General features: G+C 44.9%; 2 protein-coding genes across 6 annotated transcripts in view; one reads left to right on the plus strand and one right to left on the minus strand.

The window, feature by feature from the left end:
- P2RY12 (purinergic receptor P2Y12) overlaps positions 1 to 1749 on the plus strand; it is a 105366-nt gene extending 103617 nt beyond the window's left edge. For all 4 annotated transcript variants that reach the window (XM_038753778.1, XM_038755678.1, XM_038754493.1 and 1 more), the window contains one exon: positions 483 to 1749. In XM_038753778.1, the coding sequence (XP_038609706.1) occupies positions 488 to 1531 (1044 nt within the window). In that variant the 5' untranslated portion in view covers positions 483 to 487 and the 3' untranslated portion in view covers positions 1532 to 1749. The remainder of the gene's footprint in view (positions 1 to 482) is intronic.
- MED12L (mediator complex subunit 12L) overlaps positions 1 to 18165 on the minus strand; it is a 535097-nt gene that overhangs the window by 168247 nt on the left and 348685 nt on the right. The window lies entirely within an intron of this gene.

Genomic DNA, 18165 nt, shown 5'->3' on the forward strand with positions numbered 1-18165 from the left:
CATGACAGAAAAACGGGAGAAACATAAGTAAGGGGAGCAATGGGGGGGAGGAGGAGGAGGAGGAGGGAGAGAGAGCTGTGTGCACGGAGGGTGTGAGAAAAAGCAAATATGAATTTCCCTTTCTTCATCACAAGTCAGGAAAGCCTGGATGGAATAGGATATGTTCTTGCCCAAGAAAGGAAACCAAATTTACTGCTGTGGGAAGACCCCTGGGATGTTTGTTCACTCCTATCACTTCCTGTTTTGATATTACCCCAAGTGTTATATATGTGTGAATTACCCAGAACCTCATTTAAATTTGAAAGGAAGCAACTGCTTCTTTTAGAGGCCTCTTTTACCCCCCAGTTCTGATTCTGCAGCGAGTGGCTTCAAATTGCAGGTTAACTCTAAAAGCAACGCCAGAGTCAAAAGTCACGCCATGACCCTTGGCCCAGCAGGAAATAATGAGAGTTAAGATAATCGATCTTCCTTTTCTTCCAAAGGTCGCATGGGAGAAATGAGGATGAGCCATAACTTCACCCACGCCCCAGGAAATGGCAGCAGTATCTGCAGCAGAAATTACAAAATCACCCAAGTTCTCTTCCCTGTGCTCTACACCGTTCTGTTTTTCGTAGGCATCATCATGAACAGCCTCGCCATGCGGATTTTCTTTCAAATCCCCAGTAAGTCTAACTTCATCATTTTTCTCAAGAACACAGTCATTTCAGACCTCTTCATGATCCTGACCTTCCCCTTCAAAATCCTGAGCGACGCCAAACTGGGCCCAGGGCCCCTGAGAACGTTTGTCTGCCAGGTAACCTCCGTGATATTTTACTTCACGATGTACATCAGCATTTCATTCCTTGGCTTGATCACCATTGATCGTTACCAGAAAACCACCAGACCATTCAAAGCGGCGGGCCTCAACAACCTGCTGGGGACCAAGATTCTCTCTGCCGTCATCTGGGTATTCATGTTTCTTCTTTCCCTGCCGAACATGATTCTGACCAACAACAAGCCACTCCGGGCAAATGTGAAGAAATGTTCCTTCCTCAAGTCGGAGTTTGGGTTAGTGTGGCATGAGATCGTCAATTATGTCTGCCAGGTCATCTTCTGGATCAATCTGGTTATCATAATTGTCTGTTACATTCTCATCACAAAAGAGTTGTACAGGTCCTACGTCAGGACCAGGGGGGTGGGGAAAGTGCCCAGGAAAACCGTCAACATGAAAGTGTTCATTGTGATTGCTGTGTTCTTCACTTGCTTTGTGCCATTCCATTTCGCCCGAATCCCCTACACCCTCAGCCAAACCAGAGATGATGTTTTTGATTGCTCTGCTGAGAACACCTTATTTTATATTAAAGAGAGCACTTTATGGCTCACGTCCTTAAATGCTTGTTTAGACCCATTCATATATTTTTTCCTTTGCAAGTCCTTTAGAAATTCCTTGAAGGCTATGTTGAAGCGCCCAAATGATTTGACATTTTCCCACGAGGAGATGAAGAATAAAAGACAAGAGAGCAGCACCCCGAGTGAAGAGACTCCTATATAGAATTAAGAGAATTACAGAGGTACTTCTATCTGTCTTTCTCTGAATCCTTGGAGAAAGACATTCTATGAATACTGCTGTCAGAATTCACTGGGAAGCTGACTTAAACATTCCATCTGTTAGGAAAAATTAAGAACAAATGGAAAATAATAACTTTTTAAGCTATACATTTTGAGAATTTAAGATACTTAACATGTAGGGAAAGTACATTAGAGTTGGTAACAAACTATAACTTCCAAATAGCTATTTGTTCATTATATATAGTATATATGTGTACGTATATACATATATAGCTATATGCATACATACATATGCATATAAACATATATATAGAAACAAATTTGGCAAAGTTGTAGTAAACTGCAGATATTGCCTGTTTTTATTTTAAAAGTGCATTCTGACTGGGTCTATTAGGGTATAAGGCTCAGTCTTACTTAAATATCTTAATAAGACTCTACATAGATATAGCTAATTTACTAACTCAGCCTCTGTTCCAATTGACCATGTGCTTTTTTAATGAATTCCATCTCATTTCCTTTTAATAGGTGCAGCAAAGAAAGCATAATGAATCCTAACATTTTACAGTCAGCACTTTATTGGAATTCACACTACATAGTCCGATAATTATTAGGAGTCTTTGTTTTTTTAAATAATTGTACTCTTATGGAAAGTTTTTCTCCTTGAAATGAGTACAGATGAAGGAGAAAACATGAAAAGGGTGGCCCTTTCTATGGCAGTAGAGACCTAATACCTTATAATTCAAGCATAATGAATAGTTCACATTACTTGGGCATTATTTATAGATGTCTATTAATTATTTTGACTTCAACGGAATTTGTTAGGAAAACACTATTATGGGTACTGAAAAGTGAGTGATGAGTCAGATTAAGAACCTTTATCATCATCATCATCATCATCATCAATCGTATTTATTGAGCGCTTACTATGTGCAGAGCACTGTACTAAGTGCTTGGGAAGTACAAATTGGTAACACATAGAGACAGTCCCTACCCAACAGTGGGCTCACAGTCTAAAAGTTATAATAACATAATGGCATAACGACCTTCTAAAAATGTACTTTTTAATGGTAGTAAGAATTGCATTAGCATGTCATCATATTTTCACCTTTACAAAGACAGTTATTTATACAGTCCTCTATATTGTAAGCTTCTTGTGGGCAGGGAACATGTCTATCAACTCTGTTTTTACTATACTCTCCCAAGCGCTTAGTACAATGCTGTGCACAGGGTAAGCACTCAGTGAATATGAGTGATTTATTGACATTTCAGGAAAGAAGGAGAGTATCTCCTCAGATGGAGATCCAGGTAGAATCTCAAGATGTTTATCAGTATATACGTACTATACTACGAATGTACACATTCTTCAACAATGTTGGTAACAAAAGAATTCCAATTTCTGACCCCAGTAATACATATATTCTAAATGCATCCTCAAACTATAGGTATCTGCTCACTACCATATTTATTCACATAATTGCCCCACTTTCTTGCATTTTTTTGCAAATCCAAAGGTAAGGAGGGATGACTATACTGAGAATTAAGCCTAGCAAATACAAGGAGCAGGAGCAAAAAGAGGAGAAGAATAAAAGGAGGGAAAGAGGAAGATAAAAGTAAGAGGATACCTGAGACTGAATCCCATTCTCCTGTTGCACTCTTACAAAGCTGCATACTGAATAAATTTTGGTAAGCCTCTCCCCTGCCTTCCTTCTCTTCTTCCAAAACCGGAGCACAACTGTTTTAAAGAAGCAACTCCCCTTTCCCACCCAAACCTATCTCTTGACATTACCATGCCTGGACCCTTTCCTTTTTCCTACCATAGATCATGCATGTCTTGCAGAACTTCCCTTTGGCGTTACCACATTGCAACCTTCCCCTCTTCCTATCCAGGAGTGTGCCCCAAACACTGCTTACCATCAACAGTATGTAAAAGGACAAAAAAAAAATCATATTTCTTCATTACAAATCAAAAGGGGTGGTGAGGATTATTCAGTGGTGGCGATTTGGCTAGTAAATTTTGTCTGCTTCTTAAGACCTCTATCCTCCTCCTTAAAGTCATTTAAAAATAAATGAATAATTTTATTATTCAAGCTCTGTACATATAAACATTTGTACAAAAAGCTAAAGCATATTGTAACATCAAAGGAAAAGTGTGATCGCCAGGTGAGAGAATACATCTTAACATAGCAAATTTCTGCAACAGTAAAGTTTGGAAGATAAAAGTTAGCATCTTAGAGCTTTGTTTAAATGCAAAGAGGGTGGGTGGTCACCCACATTTTACTTTTTGATACGTGTCCAAAAGACTTAGATATCTTACATAAAAATTATACCCATTACAAAGAACAAAGCTAAATTTCACCATTTCACAGAGAGCAGACCACTACCTATGTAGTGGGTGGAGAACAATAAATTGCATTAATTTAGAGACAAAACCCTTTAGGGTCAGAGAGAAACCCATTACTTAATGGTAAATTTACATGGAGCCTCTGAATCTTTTGGTATGCCTAAATCTCCTAGGGATTAAAACTCTTCTCACCAATAGAAGAATTTCCAGGAAGAGTTAAAAGATAAAAATATAATTAATTGTTGAGATACTTTTACTAATGCTCTGCAAAACTGTGACTATCCAGTTATCTATGTAAACTGATGCTGTTGCTCTTCATTAAAGGAATCATAACCCTCAAGTTGTTGTTCTTTCTCAGATTAGAATATCAGGCACAGTAGGGTCTTTTTTACCTTTACTAAAATACAGTATCAGAAAAATTAGAGGAATCTCACTTAAGATAATTAGGTAAAGCCTGTTCACCACTTTCATCCAAGCATTAGTGTACTCTTGCTTAAATCTGGGACTTTCCATGATGGAGGAAGAAAGTGGCTCCTTCTTATCAAGTGCTCATAATGTGCTCATTCTAGAGTACATTTTTTCTAAGCATCGTAATAGCATTTTTTGGGTGCCACCACTTGGCATGCCGCATAATGGCATGCACAAATGTGCACAATGACAGATGGGTCATCATTAGAGTTTGTTCATGTTTTTATATTTTACCTATTGGTGGATTTCAAATTTATATCAAAAACAGAGAGAGCTGGGCAAGACAGATGATTGGAGCTATGGCCGTGCCCATCTGGACAAAACTTCACAGTGGTTCCTCTGTGTCCAGTATCATCATCATCATCATCAATCGTATTTATTGAGCGCTTACTGTGTGCAGAGCACTGTACTAAACGCTTGGGAAGTACAAATTGGCAACATATAGAGACAGTCCCTACCCAACAGTGGGCTCATAGTCTAAAAGGGGGAGACAGAGAACAAAACCAAACATACTAACAAAATAAAATAAATGGAATAGATATGTACAAGTAAAATAAATAAATAAATAGAGTAATAAATATGTACAAACATATATACATATATACAGGTGCTGTGGGGAAGGGAAGGAGGTAAGATGGGGGGATGGAGAGGGGGGACGAGGGGGAGAGGAAGGAAGGGGCTCAGTCTGGGAAGGCCTCCTGGAGGAGGTGAGCTCTCAGGAGGGCCTTGAAGGGAGGAAGAGAGCTAGCTTGGCGGATGGGCAGAGGGAGGGCATTCTAGGCCTGGGGGATGACGTGGGCTGGGGGTCGATGGCGGGACAGGCGAGAACGAGGTACGGTGAGGAGATTAGCGGCAGAGGAGTGGAGGGTGCGGGCTGGGCTGTAGAAGGAGAGAAGGGAGGTGAGGTAGGAGGGGGCGAGGTGATGGAGTATCAATGAGTGCTCCGCGGGGTGGGGGGTGGGGGGGAGGTTGTAGAGCCCCAAAAGCTCAGGCCAGAGGAGTCACGTGAACTCTCCATGGGCATGCTCCAAACCCCCCTTCACTATGTGTCTGAAAGCCTTGGGAGCTCTCAATGATTACCCTTGATTGATTGAAGTGGCCTGCCAGAGACAAGATTTGGAGGAGTAAATCGAATCAGTCAATAGTATTTATTGTATTTAGTATAGTATTTATTGGGCACTTACTGTGTGCAGAGCACTGTACTAAGCACTTGGGAGAGTACAACACAACAATAAAACAGACACAGTCCCTGCCCACAATGAGCTTACAGTCTAGAGGGGGAGACAAACATATAAATAAATAAGCTACAGATATGTATGGAAGTGCCGTGGGGCTGGTGGAGGTAGGTTGGTGAATAAAGGGAACAAGTCATAGCAACACAGAAGGGAATGAGAAGAAGAGGAAATGAAGCCTTAGGGAAGGCTTCTTGGAAGAGATGTGCCTTCAATAAGGTTTTGAAGGTGGGGAGAGTAATTGTGTCACATATGAAAAGGGAGGACATTCCAGGCCAGAGGCAGGACATGCAGGAGAGATTGGCAGCAAGACAGATGAGATTGAGACACAGTGATTTGGTTGGCATCAGAGGAGCAAAGTGAGTGAGCTTGGTTGTAGCAGGAGAGAAACAAAGTGAGGTAAGAGGGAGCAAGGTGACTGAGTGCTTTAAAGCGGATGGTAAGGAGTTTCTGTTAGATACAGTGGTGGGTGGGAAACCACTGGAGGTTCTTGAGGAAAGGTGAAACTTGCACTGAAGATTTTTTTAGAAAAATGATCAGGGCAGCTGAGTGAAGTATGTACTGGAATGGGGAGAGACAAGAGTCAGGGAAGTCAGCAAGGACGCTGATATAGTAATCAAGGCTGGATAAGGTATGTGCTTGTATTAACATGATAGCAGTTTAGTTGGGGAGGAAAGGGTGGATTTTAGCTGTGTTGTGAAGGCTGAACTGACTGTATTTAGTGAACATGTGGGTTGGATGAGAGAGAGGAGTCAAGGATAACCACGAGGTTACGGGGTTGTGAGATAGGAAGGATGGTGGTGCCGTCTACAGAGATGGAAAAGTTGGTGGAAGACAGCATAGGTGGGAAGATAAGAAGTTCTGTTTTAGACATTCATTCATTCAAACATATTTATTGAGCACTTACTGGGTGCAGAACACTGTACTAAGCACTTGGGGTACTACATACAACAATGAACAAAAACATTCCCTGCCCACATCATGCTTACAGTCTGGGGAGGAAGGGGGAACATGTTAAGTTTGAGGTGACAGGAGGATATCCTAGTAGAGATGCTGTAAAGGCAGGTGGAAATTCGAGACTGCAGAGAGGGAGAGAGAGCAGGGACTCTGCCACTTATCTGCTCTGTGACCTTGGGCACGTCACTTCACTTCTCTGTGCCTCACTTACCTCATCTGCAAAATGGGGATTGAGATTGTGATTCCCAAGGGGGACAGGGATGTATCCAACCCAATTTACTTGTATATACTGCAGCGTGTAGTACAGTGCCTGGCACATAGTAAATGCTTAACAAATACCATAATAATAATTATTATGGAGATGTAGATTTGGGAATCATCCACATAGAGGTGGTAGTTAAAGCCATGGGAGTGAATGAGTTCTTCAAGGGAGTGGGTGTAGATGGAAAATAGAATGGGACCCAGAATTGAAACTGGAGGAACACCCACAGTTAGGGAGGCAGAGGAGGAACCCGTGAAATGAGAACCTGAGAATTAGTGGCCAGAAAGACAGGAAAACCAGGAAAGAGGACAGTGTCAGTGAAACCAAGTTTGGATAATGTTTCCAGGAGAAGAGAGTGGTCGACAGTGAAGAAGGCAGTTGAGAGGTTCAGGAGGATTAGGATGAGGTATTGGCCACTGGAATTGGTAAGAAGGAGATAATTTAGAGGGCAGTTTCTGTGGAGTGAAAGGGATGGAAGCCAGATGGGAAGGGGTCAAGGTGATATTTGGAGGAGAGGAATAGCAGATGTAGATGACTCACTCAAGGAATCTGGAGAGGAATGGTAGGAGGGAGAAGGGGTGATAACTGGAGGAAGCTGTGAGATCAAGGAAGGGCTTTTTTAGGATAGGGGAGACATGGGCATGTTTGAAAGCAGTGGGGAAGAAGCCATTGGAAAGTGAACAGTTGAAGATGGCAGTTAGGGAAGGACGAAAAGAAGGGGCTAGTGTTTTGATGAGTTAAGAAGGAATGGGGTTGGATTGCAGGTGGAGGGGGTGGACTTTGTGAGAAGGCAGGAGATCTTCTCTTGAGATACTGCTAGGAGAGATGGGAAAGCTGAAGAAGTGGCAGGTACGGGGAGGGATTGGAGGGTCAGGGGAGATTTTAGGGAGATCATACCTGATAGTGTCAATTCTCTCAATAAAGTAGGTGGCCAGGTCGCTGGGAAAATGGGTGGGGAAATGGGTGGGGCAGGGGGGTTGAGAAGGGGGTTAAATGTCTGGAACCACTGGTGATTGTGATGGGCATGGCTGTCAATAAGGATGGAGAAATAATTTTTCCAGGCAGAGGAGAGAGCAGAGTTAAAGCATGCGATGATAAACTTTAAGTGGATAAAATCGGCCTGATATCTAGAATTCTGACAGCAGTATTCTACGGCTCTTACACAGGAGTGAAGGACGCAGACTCCAGAGGTGATCTAGGGCTATGGGTTAGTGATACAAAATCAACATAGGGATACCGGAGTGAGTATGTTGAGTTTAGTAGAGAGGGTGGTGTTGAGAGTATCAATTTGGTCATCAAGGGAAGGTAGTTGAGTATGGAGGCTAAATGGGGCACAATGACTTGAGAAAATTTGATAGGGCCAAGATCCCAAAACGTTAGTACAATCAATCATCCTATTCCGACTGAACTACTGCATCAGCATCCTTTCTGATCTCCTACCCTCCTGCCTCTCCCCCCTTCAGTCTATAATTCACTCTGCTGTCTGGATTATCTTTCTACAGAAATGTTCTGGGCATGTCACTTCCCTCCTCAAAAATCTCCAGTGGCTGCCTATCAACCTCCTTATCAAGCAAAAACTCCTCACTCTCAGCTTCAAGGCTCTCCATCACCTTGCTCCCTCCTGTCTCACCTCCCTTCTCTCCTACAGCCCAGCCCGCACACTCCGTTCCTCTGCTGCTAACCTCCTCACTGTGCCTTGCTTTCACCTGTCCTGCTGTCAGCCCCTGGCCCATGTCCTACCTCTGGCCTGGAATGACCTCCCTCCTCAAATCTGCCAAACAATCACACTCCCCCCCTTCAAAGCCCTACTAAAGGCTCACCTCCTCCAGGAGGCCTTCCCAAATTAAGTCCCCCTTTTCCTCAGCTCCCCCTCCTCTCCACATCGCTCTGACTCACTCCCTTTGCTCTACTGCTCCCCTCCCCACCCCACAGCACTTGTGTATATATGTACATATCTATAACTTTATTTACATTAATGCCTGTTTACTTGATTTGATGTGCACATATCTATAATTCTATTTATTTGTATTGCTGCTATAATAACAATAATAATGGCATTTATTAAGTGCTTACTGTATACAAAGCACTGTTCTAAGCACTGGGGAGGTTACAAGGTGATCAGGTTATCCCGTGGGGGGCTCACTGTCTTAATGCCCATTTTACAGATGAGGTCACTGAGGCACAGAGAAGTTAAGTGACTTGCCCAAAGTCACACAGCTGTCAACTGGCGGAGCCGGGATTTGAACCCATGACTTCTGACTCCAAAGCCCGTGCTCTTTCCATTGAGCCATGCTGCTTCTCTGCTTCTTCTCTACAGATGCCTGTTCACTTGTTTAGATGTCTGTCTCCCCCTTTCTAGACTGCAAGCCCATTGTTGGCAGGGATTGTCTCTCTTCATTGCTGAATTGCACTTTCCAAGTGCTTAGTACAGTGCTCCGCACACAGTAAGCTTTCAATCAATACAAATGAATGAATGAATGAAGATTGGAGGTCTCTGTTGGGGAACAGGACAGATTGTGTGGGAGAGAAGGCAGGTGAGGAAGCTGTAGTTGGATAGAGGGATTTCAGAGTTGGAGAGGGTAGAGATTGTAAAATGACAAGAGATGATGAGATCAAGTGTGTTTCCATGTTGGTGAGTGGTAGTGCTGGGGTGGAGCAGAAGGTCGGTGGAGTTGAGGAATGATAGAAAGCAGGCAGTGGAAGGGTCTTTAGGAACACCTATGCGGATACCAAAGTCCCCACGGAAATGGGCTCATCCAGTCTTTCACCATCCAGTAACTGATTTCATGTTTTTTCTGAGATGTTTTTTTGAAAGCAATCATCTAACCCAACCAGTACATGTCATTCTGAGCTTTCAGTCAGCTCAGCAATCATTTGCCAAGATGTTATTGTATTCTCAGCTCCCTATAAGAATGGCTTGGATGACCTCTGCATTCAATCTGAAAATGCAGCTACATACAAAGCTCCATATCCCAAAGACATTGTCACCCATCAAAAGTCACTTAGTACAGCACTCTGCACACAGTAAGCGCTCAATAAATATGATTGAATGAATGAGTAAATGGTCATTTTTAAGTACTTACTACGTGCCAAGCACTGTACTAACCGTTGGGGTAGAAACAAGAGCATCAGGTCAGGTACAGTCCCTGTCCCTCAGGGGGCTCACAATCTAAGTTTCTAATTTGAGAAGTAGTAATGATCAACTCTTCAACTGGCTATCCTAACCTTATGCCTCCAAAATATGGAAGGTTTGGAGTGCGGCTGTCGTGAGAAGTAGCAGGGCTTAGTGGAAAGAGCACGGGCTTGGGAGTCAGAGGTCTTGGGTCCTAATCCCGGCTTTGTCACTTGTCAGCTGTGTGACTTTGGGCAAGTAACTTAGCTTCTATGTGCCTCAGGTACCTTGTCTGTAAAATGAGGATTAAGAGTGTGAGTCCTGCGTGGGACAACCTGATTACCTTGTATCTCCCTCAGTGCTTAGAAGAGTGCTTGGCACATAGTAAGCGCTTAACTAATACCATTATTATTATTATTACAATGAGGGACAGCTTTAAGCTATACTTTCTTTCTAGAGATTTTCCCAAACTCACAGTCTTTGACACTTTTAGGAATTAGACTAAAATTTTTTTTCTCTCTACTTCTGGATTATGAAAGAATTTCTGACCGAGACAGCCCTTGATGAAAATGGAATAATTGGGAGCAAACATAAGTATGAGGATAGAGCAGTCTGAAGTCAGGGAGAAGATTGATTGATCAATCAATCAATCAATCATATTTATTGAGCGCTTACTGTGTGCAGAGCACAGTACTAAGCGCTTGGGAAGTACAAGTTGGCAACAAATAGAGACGGTCCCTACCCAACAGTGGGCTCACAGTCTAGAAGGGGGAAACAGAGAACAAAACAAAACATATTAACAAAATAAAATAAATAGAATAGATATGTACAAGTAAAATAAATAGAGTAATAGATACGTACAAACATATATACATATATACAGGTGCTGTGGGGAAGGGAAGGAGGTAAGGCGTGAGGGTAGAGAGGGGGAGGAGGGGGAGCGGAAGGAGGGGGCTCAGTCTGGGAAGGCCTCCTGGAGGAGGTGAGCTCTCAGTAGGGCCTTGAAGGGAGGAAGAGAGCTAGCTTGGCGGATGTGAGGAGGGAGGGCATTCCAGGCCAGGGGAATGACATGGGCCAGGGGTCGATGGCCGGACAGGCGAGAACGAGGCACGGTGAGGAGATTAGCGGCAGAGGAGCAGAGGGTGCAGGCTGGGCTGTAGAAGGAGAGAAGGGAGGTGAGGTAGGAGGGGGTGAGGTGATGGACAGCCTTGAAGCCAAGGGTGAGGAGTTTCTGCCTGATGCACAGGTTGATTGGTAGCCACTGGAGATTTTTGAGGAAGGGAGTAACATGCGCAGAGCATTTCTGGACAAAGACAATCCGGGCAGCAGCGTGAAGTATGGATTGAAGTGGGGAGAGACAAGAGGATGGGAGATCGGAGAGGAGGCTGATACAGTAGTCCAGACGGGATAGGATGAGAGCTTGAACGAGCAGGGTAGCAGTATGGATGGAGAGGAAAGGGCGGATCTTGGCAATGTTGTGGAGCCGAGACCGGCAGGTTTTGGTGACGGCTTGGATGTGAGGGGTGAACGAGAGAGCGGAGTCGAGGATGACACCGAGGTTGTGGGCTTGTGAGAAAGGAAGGATGGTAGTGCCGTCAACAGTGATGAGAAACTCAGGGAGAGGGCAGGGTTTGTGAGGGAAGACAAGGAGTTCAGTCTTGGACATGTTGAGTTTTAGGTGGCGGGCAGACATCCAGATGGAGATGTCCTGAAGGCAGGAGGAGATGTGAGACCAGAGGGAGGGGAAGAGAGCAGGGGCCGAGATGTAGATTTGGGTGTCATCAGCATAGAGATGATAGTTGAAGCCATGGGAGCGAATGAGGTCACCAAGGGAGTGAGTGTAGATCTAGAACAGACGGGGACCAAGAACTGAACCTTGAGGAACCCCCACAGTAAGGGGATGGGAGGGGGAGGAGGAGCCTGCAAAAGAGACTGAGAATGAATGACAAATTGATGATATTTCAATCAATTAATCAGTGTTATTTATTGAGTGTTTAAGGGGTGCAGAGCATTGTACTAAGCACTTGGGAAAGTACAATTCAACAGAGTAGGTAGACATGTTCTCTGCCCACAGCAAGCTTACGATTTGGAACGGGAGACGGACATTAATTTATAAATGAAGTGCTGTGGGATTGAGGGTGGGGTGAATGCCCAAATAAAGCAAACCCAAGGATGGGGTTGGGTGGGGGGAGCGGGGGTGGAGATTTCACTGCAGTTTCCATGAAATGCTTGAGAAAAAAATTTAACCCTCACAAGAAATATTCCCCTTGCCTCGTGAAGTGAATAAATATGCCATTGAGTGAACTTACATCATGTGAGAAAAGTGTTTCTGGTCCAGAGAGGTTATGCTTCTCTTACAGGAAGCCAGCATTGCTGCCCTGAGACTTACTGTAAATACAAGCTAGGATTGTGCAAAAGGATTTGCACATAAGGGAAGTCTTCAGATTTGGTCATCGACCCCAGCTAGTCCAGTTACTGATATCACATTTGGGGTTCCAGCGGGCACAGTTTCACAAACAATTTCAATCAATCAATCCTATTTACTGAGGGCTTCCTATGTGCACAGCACTGTACAAAGCGCTTAGGAGAGTTTTTATACCAGAGATGGTAGGCACATTACCTGCCCACAGTGAGCTTACAGTCTAGATTTCCTGTAGTCATTCAGCCCGCACACACTGCATGAGGCACAGGGGTCATCATGAAAGCTGCAGGGCTGGCTTTAGACAATAAGTAAGGTAAGCAGTTGCCACAGGACAGTACCTGTAAAGAGAGATAGCCCACTTCCTGATGCACACAAGACTCCCATCACTTGGGATATTCCAGGTGGTGTCCGGACTAGAACTCTCACCAAGGTGGCTACTATGTAGGTGCACAGTTCTTTCCAACTCCCTCTGACACTGCATCTGTGTGGCTGCCATCTTTGCTTCATTTTTATAATAATAATGATAATTATGATATTTGTTAAGCTCTTACTATGTGAAGCACTGTTCTAAGCACTGGAGTAGATACAAGGTACTCAAGTTGGCTCATGTGGGGTTCACAGTCTTAATTCCCATTTTAAAGATGAGGTAACTGAGGCACAGAGAAGTTAAGTGGCTTGCCCAAAGTCATACAGCAGACTGGAGGGGTGAGCCAGGATTAGAACACAAGCCCCTGGTCTTCCCTCCTCCTTCCTTCAGCTGTCCCCTGAAGTAAAAACACCTCTGTCACTCAGTTTCTTTGCCTTCTAGTTTTCTATCTGTGAACATGAGATGTGGGTTTGGAGCTGGGGAAATGGGCAGTGGTAGGGGAAGAAAAGAAGGGATGGCAGGGGCAGGGGAGCGAGAACCTCAGCCCCAGCCCCAGAAGCCAAGCATGGAGCAGGCATGGAGCCCAGTGGGGCACTAACTTTGGAACTGTCCATCTAGCCAGTTCTGGGGGATTGACCACTGAGTGTATAGCTACAGCCTTGCTCGCCCCCACCCTCGGGGCCCAGGGATTGTCAGGAGACCGTGGCCAAAGGTCAAGGAAGCTTGGCACTGTGCCAATGGAGACTAGATGGCCAGGGTAAGTCTGGAGCCAGATCTAGAGGCCATGGAGTGGTGTGGCAGGGCAGAGAAGTGGAAGTCCAACCCTAACCTCACCACCAGCCTACAGCTCCAGAAGCTAAGATGACAAAGGGATCCTATGCACTATTTTTTTATGGTATTTGTTAATTCTTTATTATGTGACAAGCACTGTCCTGAGCACTGGGGTAGATACAAGGTTGGATACAGTCCATACCCCACATAGGGCTCACATTCTAAATACCCATTTTAAAGATGAGGTAACTGAGGGACAGAGAAGTAACGTAATGCCCAAGGATACACAGCAGACAAGCAGCGGAGCAAGAATTAGAGCCCAGCTCCTTCTGACTCTCATTCTCTCCTACATCCCTCCACTGTCTGAGGGAGATAAAAATGGATTTATTGAGTGCTTACTGTGTGCAGAGCACTGTACTAAGCATTTGGGAGAGTACAATAGAATTGACAGACATGTTCTCTGTCTACCAGGGACTTAGAGTCTAGAAAGGGGCGATAGACATTAAAATAAATTACGGATACATACATAAGTTCAGTGGGGCTGAGGGTGGGGTGATTATTAAGGTGCTTAAAGGCTACGGACCGACGGGCACAGGAAACGAAGAAGGGAGACAGTTCATTCACCATCAAACTGATTTTGTGCATTGTCCTGGAGCATCCAGGAGGTGGTCGAGACAGTTTTAAATTTCTAATTTTCCCAAATCAACTGTAGTTGCTTCTATAGTCATGGGTTCCACGGCCCTATTGGACTCACTTTACTGTTCTAATAGTAATAATAATCATAACTATGGTATTTGTTAAGTGCTTATTATGTGCCAGGCACTGTTCTAAGCGCTGAGGTGGATACAAGCAAATCAGGGTGGATACATTCCCTGTTCCACACTGGGCTCATGGTCACAATCTTCATATTACAGATGAGGTAACTGAGGCCTAGAGAAGTGAAGTAACTTTCACTTTCACAAGGTCACACATCAGACACATGGCAGAGCCGGCATTAGAACTCATGACCTTCTGACTCCCAGGCCTGTGCTCTATCCACTGCACCACACTGTGCTGTTCTAGTAATGATAATAGTATTTATTGTATTTGTTAAGAGCTTACTATGTGCTAAGCACTGTTCTAAAAACTGGGGTAGATAAAGGTTATTAAATTGGACATGGTCCATGTCCCATGTGGGGCTTACAGTCTAGGTAGGAGGGAGTAGGATTCAATCCCCATTTTATAGGTGAAGAAATTGAGGCTCAGAGAAGTGAAATGACTTGACTAAGGTCACACAGCAGACAAGTGGCAGAGCCAAGATTAGAACCTAGGTCCTCTGACTCCCAGGCCTGTGCTCCATCCACTAGGCCTTGGATTGCCCTTCTAAAAGGAGACAACTGCAACAGCACTGCCAGGAACCTTTCAGGCCTATATATTTTAATTAATCTCATTTCTCATGCTGAAGGTCATCTGTTGGAGACATAAAAACAAGTGTCCACAGGGTTGCAAAGGAACCCAATGGGGCCCCACCAGTTCGCTAGTTCAGGTGTGCAAAAAGGTCCCCAATAATAATAATAATAATGACGGTATTTGTTAAGCACTTACTATATGCAAAGCACTGTTCTAAGCATTGAATGATGAACCACCATCTAAATCTGGGCCCCAGTAGGTTAATGAGGGTGACCAAATGGCCCAGATCCCCCACCTCACCTAAGTCAGCCAAGGACATAATTTCTAGTCTCTTTCCCCAATGCCTAGATGCTTAAAAAGGTACTGGACATAAGATACAATGATATGCAACCTTATTTCAGCTATTCATACAGCTAAATTCATTCAGTCATATTTATTAAGCACTTACTGTGTGCACAGCACTGTATTGAGCACTTGGGAAGTACAAGTCAGCAACATATAGAGACGGTCCCTACCCGGGCTCACAGTCTAGAAGGGGGAGACAGACAACAAAAAAATCCACGAAGACAGGTGTCAAAACCGTCAGAGTGAATAGAATTATAGCTCTATGCACATCATTAATAAAATAGTTGTAAATTTGTAAAAGTAAAATAAATAGAGTAAGAAATATGTAAAAATATATACAAGTGCTGTGGGGAAGGGAAGGAGGTAGGGCAGGGAGGGTGATGGGGAAGAGCAGAGGAAAAAGGGGGCTCAGTCTGGGAAGGCCTTCTGGAGGAGGTGAGCTCTCAATAGGGCTTTGAAGGGAGGAAGAGAGCTAGTTTGGCGGATGTTGGCGGATGTGTGGAGGGAGGGCGTTCCAGGCCAGGGGAAGGACGTGGGCCAGGGGTTGACGGCGGGACAGGCAAGAATGAGGCACAGCGAGGAGGTTAGCAGCAGAGGAGCAGAGGGTGCGGGCAGGGCTGTAGAAGGAAAGAAGGGAGGTAAGGTAGGAGGGGGAGAGGGGATGGAGGGCCTTGAAGCCGAGAGTAAGGAGTTTTTGCTTGATTCGTAGGTTGACAGGCAACCACTGGAGATTTTTGAGGAGCGGAGTGACATGCCCAGATCGTTTCTGCACAAAGATAATCTGGGCAGCAGAGTGACATATAGACCGAAGTGGGGAGAGACAGGAGAATGGGATATCAGAGAGGAGGTTGATGCACTAATCCAGCTGGGATAGGATAAGAGACTGAACAAGCAAGGTAGTGGTTTGGATGGAGAAGATAGGGCGGATCTTGGCAATGCTGCGGAGGTGAGACCGGCAGGTTTTGGTGACGGGCTGGATGTGTGGGGTGAATGAGAGAGCGGAGTCAGGGATGACACCAAGGTTGTGGGCTTGTGAGACGGGAAGGATGGTAGTGCCTTCTACAGTGATGGGAAAGTCAGGGAGAGGACAGGGTTTGGGAGGGAAGATAAGGAGTTCAGTCCTGGACATTTGGAGTTTTAGATGGTGGGCAGACATCCAGATGGAAATGTCCTGAAGGCAGGAGGAGATACAAGCCTGGATGGAGGGAGAGAGAGCAGAAGCAGAGATGTAGATTTGGGTGTCATCAGCACAGAGATGATAGTTGAAGCCATGGAAGCAAATGTGTTCACCAAGGGAGTGAGTATAGATAGAGAACAGAAGGGGACCAAGAACTGACCCTTGAGGAACCCCTACAGTAAGGGGATGGGAGGGGGAGGAGGAGCCCTAGAAGGAGACTGAGAATGAACGGCCGGAGAGATAAGAGGAGAACCAGGAGAGGACACAGTCTGTGAAGCCAAGGTTGGAGAACGTGTTGAGGAGAAGTGGGTGGTCCACAGTGTCAAAGGCAGTGGAGAGGTCGAGGAGGATTAGGATAGAGTAGGAGCCACTAGATTTGGCAAAAAAGGAGGTCATTGGTGACCTTTGAGAGGGCAGTCTTGGTGGAGTATAGGGGACAGAAGCCAGATCGGAGGGGGTCTAGGAGAGAGTTGGAGTTGAGGAATTCGAGGCAGCGAGTGTAGATGACTCGTTCTAGGAGTTTGGAAAGGAAGGGTAGGAGGGAGATAGGGCGATAACTAGAAGGGGCAGCGGGGTCAAGAGAGGGTTTTTTTTAGGATGGGGAGACGTGGGCATGTTTGAAGGCAGAGGGGAAGGAACCAGTGGAGAGTGAGCGGTTGAAGATGGAAGTTAAGGAGGGGAGGAGGGAAGGGGTGAGAGTTTTAATAAGATGAAAGGGAATGGGGTCCAAAGCACAGGTAAATGGAGTAGCACTTGAAAGGAGGGAGGAGATCTCATCTGAAGATACTGCTGGGAAAGATCGGAGAATAGTGGAGATGGTTAAGAGAGGCAGGGATGGAGAAGGGGGAGGGGTGACTCTGGGGGCTCAGACCTGATGGTGCTAATTTTACTAATGAAGTAGGAGGTCAGATCATTGGGGGTGAGGGATAATAATAATAATAATAATAATGGCATTTATTAAGCGCTATGTGCAAAGCACTGTTCTAAGCGCTGGGGAGGTTACAAGTTGATCAAGTTGTCCCACATAGGGTTCACAGTCTTAATCCCCATTTTACAGATGAGGTAACTGAGGCATAGAGAAGTTAAGTGACTTGCCCGAAGTCACACAGCTGACAATTGGCGGAGCCAGGATTTGAACCCATGACCTCTGACTCCAAAGCCCGGGCTCTTTCCATTGAGCCATGCTGCTTCTGGGATGTAGGGGGGGGAGCTAAATGTGACTTTTAGAAAAGTGCCACCATGTCCCCTTTACTTGTGGATGATACAAAATGAGGGTTGATGAAAGACGGAGACAGAGAGACAGAGAGAGACAAAGACAGAGAGAGAGCATACTTAAAAGGGTACTAGAGGAAGCAAGCTCCCTCTAGATATATGCCACAAAGAGAAAAAGATGACAGAAACCAGATAGCGTCTTTCCCACTCCTCCCATAAGGCTTAAACAAATATGGGCTCCAATCCACTGGCAGTTTCCACAGAGGCCCTTTTAAGTTTTCAGCCTTTAGAGCAAACATTGGTAGTCAGTCTTCCAGATGCATATCAGCAGAGAGAAACCTGGGCCTCCTCTGACAAAAAATCTAAACTTGAAACGACCAATGTCCCACACATTGCCTAGGATTTGCCCCCTTCACTTGAGAAGTAATCAAGATGACCTAAATCCCTGGCTACAAAGTCATCTTAAACCCCGACTCAAACCAGGGGACCCAAAAAATACCATATTAGGTGCCTCTAAGCCGCCACACCCAGAAATTCATCAGGCCCCAGGCCCTTCCCCAAA

Source organism: Tachyglossus aculeatus, chromosome 1 (assembly GCF_015852505.1).
Source record: "Tachyglossus aculeatus isolate mTacAcu1 chromosome 1, mTacAcu1.pri, whole genome shotgun sequence".
Classification (NCBI taxonomy): Eukaryota; Metazoa; Chordata; class Mammalia; order Monotremata; family Tachyglossidae; genus Tachyglossus; species Tachyglossus aculeatus.